The sequence below is a fragment of the Teleopsis dalmanni genome, chromosome X, assembly GCF_002237135.1.
Source record: "Teleopsis dalmanni isolate 2A chromosome X, ASM223713v2, whole genome shotgun sequence".
NCBI lineage: Eukaryota > Metazoa > Arthropoda > Insecta > Diptera > Diopsidae > Teleopsis > Teleopsis dalmanni.
Window position 1 is genome coordinate 102,020,363 of NC_051848.1, and position 1,806 is coordinate 102,022,168.

General features: G+C 42.9%; 1 protein-coding gene across 1 annotated transcript in view; it reads right to left on the bottom strand.

The window, feature by feature from the left end:
* Positions 1 to 497: 497 nt before the first annotated feature.
* The window catches only part of LOC119688871 (putative amidohydrolase YtcJ), a 5,945-nt gene continuing 4,636 nt past the window's right edge, over positions 498 to 1,806 (bottom strand). Inside the window, exon 2 of the mRNA XM_038103531.1 lies at positions 498 to 1,737. Within this exon, the coding sequence (XP_037959459.1) occupies positions 498 to 1,737 (1,240 nt within the window). The remainder of the gene's footprint in view (positions 1,738 to 1,806) is intronic.

Genomic DNA, 1,806 nt, shown 5'->3' on the forward strand with positions numbered 1-1,806 from the left:
TTGAGTTCTTTCATCATTCTGGGAAATAAGCGTTTTTCAATAAATGCGGGTGATGAATACTCAAGAGTTCAGGCAGTATTCTCTTACGAAGAGAATTAATGCCTTGTGAGGGAGATATCTCCCTCACATTTTCTCACTCAATTGTTTGGTGGAGGATCTAAGCACCCATTTAATGATTAATCAATACAAGGTGTCATGATGACTAAACTACAAATTGTAATAATTCTTTTAACGGTATTGTGCATTATTATATTAATGTGCAAAGTAAATGTGAAAATGACAAGCTGTGATGAGTGGAATGAACATGTTCTTGAAACAAAACAAAAAGAGTATTTCGATAAGCACCGTAAATAAATCGTTACTCTATAAATAATAAGGCGATAATATTTTTATACTTATAAGAAAGCCCCTTAATTAAATTATTTAAGGGGCTAGATTTAAATAGATATACCCGAAATCATGCAGGTTGCAGGTAGTCCCCCTGCAACTCGAAGGATTTAAGCAATATGAACAGTTTTCCCGCCTACGATGGTACGCAGCACTTTAACATTTTCAATATCGTCAGCCGGTATCTCAAAGACATTGCGGTCAAGAACAATCATATCAGCAAATTTCCCCACTTCTAACGAACCAAGAACATCTTCGCGGTGTTGGGCAAACGCAGAATCAATCGTTGCAGAGCGTAATACTTCAATGACAGTAAGATCACGATCATTATCTAAACGAGGCGCTTTTTGGCCATTAATATCGCGACCACGGCGTGTTGCAGCGACTTTCAAATCGTACCATTCATCAAAATCATCAATTGGCCAATCGCTACCGAATGCCACAACGGCACCTGCATCAACAAATTTGGCGATAGGCTCAAGCTGTTGAAAACGTTCCTCGCCTAGCATGTTTTTCTCAAATTCAGCTAATTCAGGCGTTGGTGCTGCCCACTGGAATGAAAGACAGGCAATCGTTTTTAGGCGAGCAAAACGTGCGTAGTCATCTGCATGAACCAGTTCGTTATGAGCAAGCCCAGGACGAATATCTTTTTCTGGGTGAGCTGCGCGCATTTTTTCTATGGCATCCAATACAATGGAAACAGCACCTTCACCGACGGTATGTAAGTGAGGGTCGTAACCTGCTGCGGCAATTTTTTCCATCAGTTCATCAAGGATTTCAGCGGTGAAATAAAGGTCGCCATAGTTATCTGTTTCAACCCAGTTTGGGGCGTCATCAGTCCCTTTATTGACACGATATGGCTGTAATAATGATGCAGTCATGGTTGGGAACTGCATGACACCATCAACGAACATTTTGATATTGTTAAGGCCGATACCCGGCGCAGGCGTCCATTCGGCCTGATGCCATTTTTGGGCAAAAGCAACCGCTTTATCAACAGCGGCAGCGACCGATGCGACATTTGGCGTTTCATCTGGGGTGATTTCACGCGCTGCTTGAAAACGTAAGGTCAGCTCACCGCGTTGCTGAAGTTGCGTGAAAGCAGCTAATTGCTGTTCTGAAACACGCGCATCCATCACCATTGTGACACCTTGTTGATTCAGCACTTTTTGCACGAGCGTGGCAACTTCGACAGCTTGGTCATCGCGAATGGAAGGTATGCTATCAGCCGCACGCATGGCTGGGGCATCTTCTAAAATACCGTTGAGCTCACCATTTTCATATTTACCAATTTTCCCATCGGGTGGTTCTGGAGTTTCTCTGGTGATACCGAAAAGTTCTAATGCACGACTGTTTGCGAGTAGGGTGTGGCAGTCATTGGAAAATAAAACCACAGGGCGTTTAGTATTGAGTTTATCC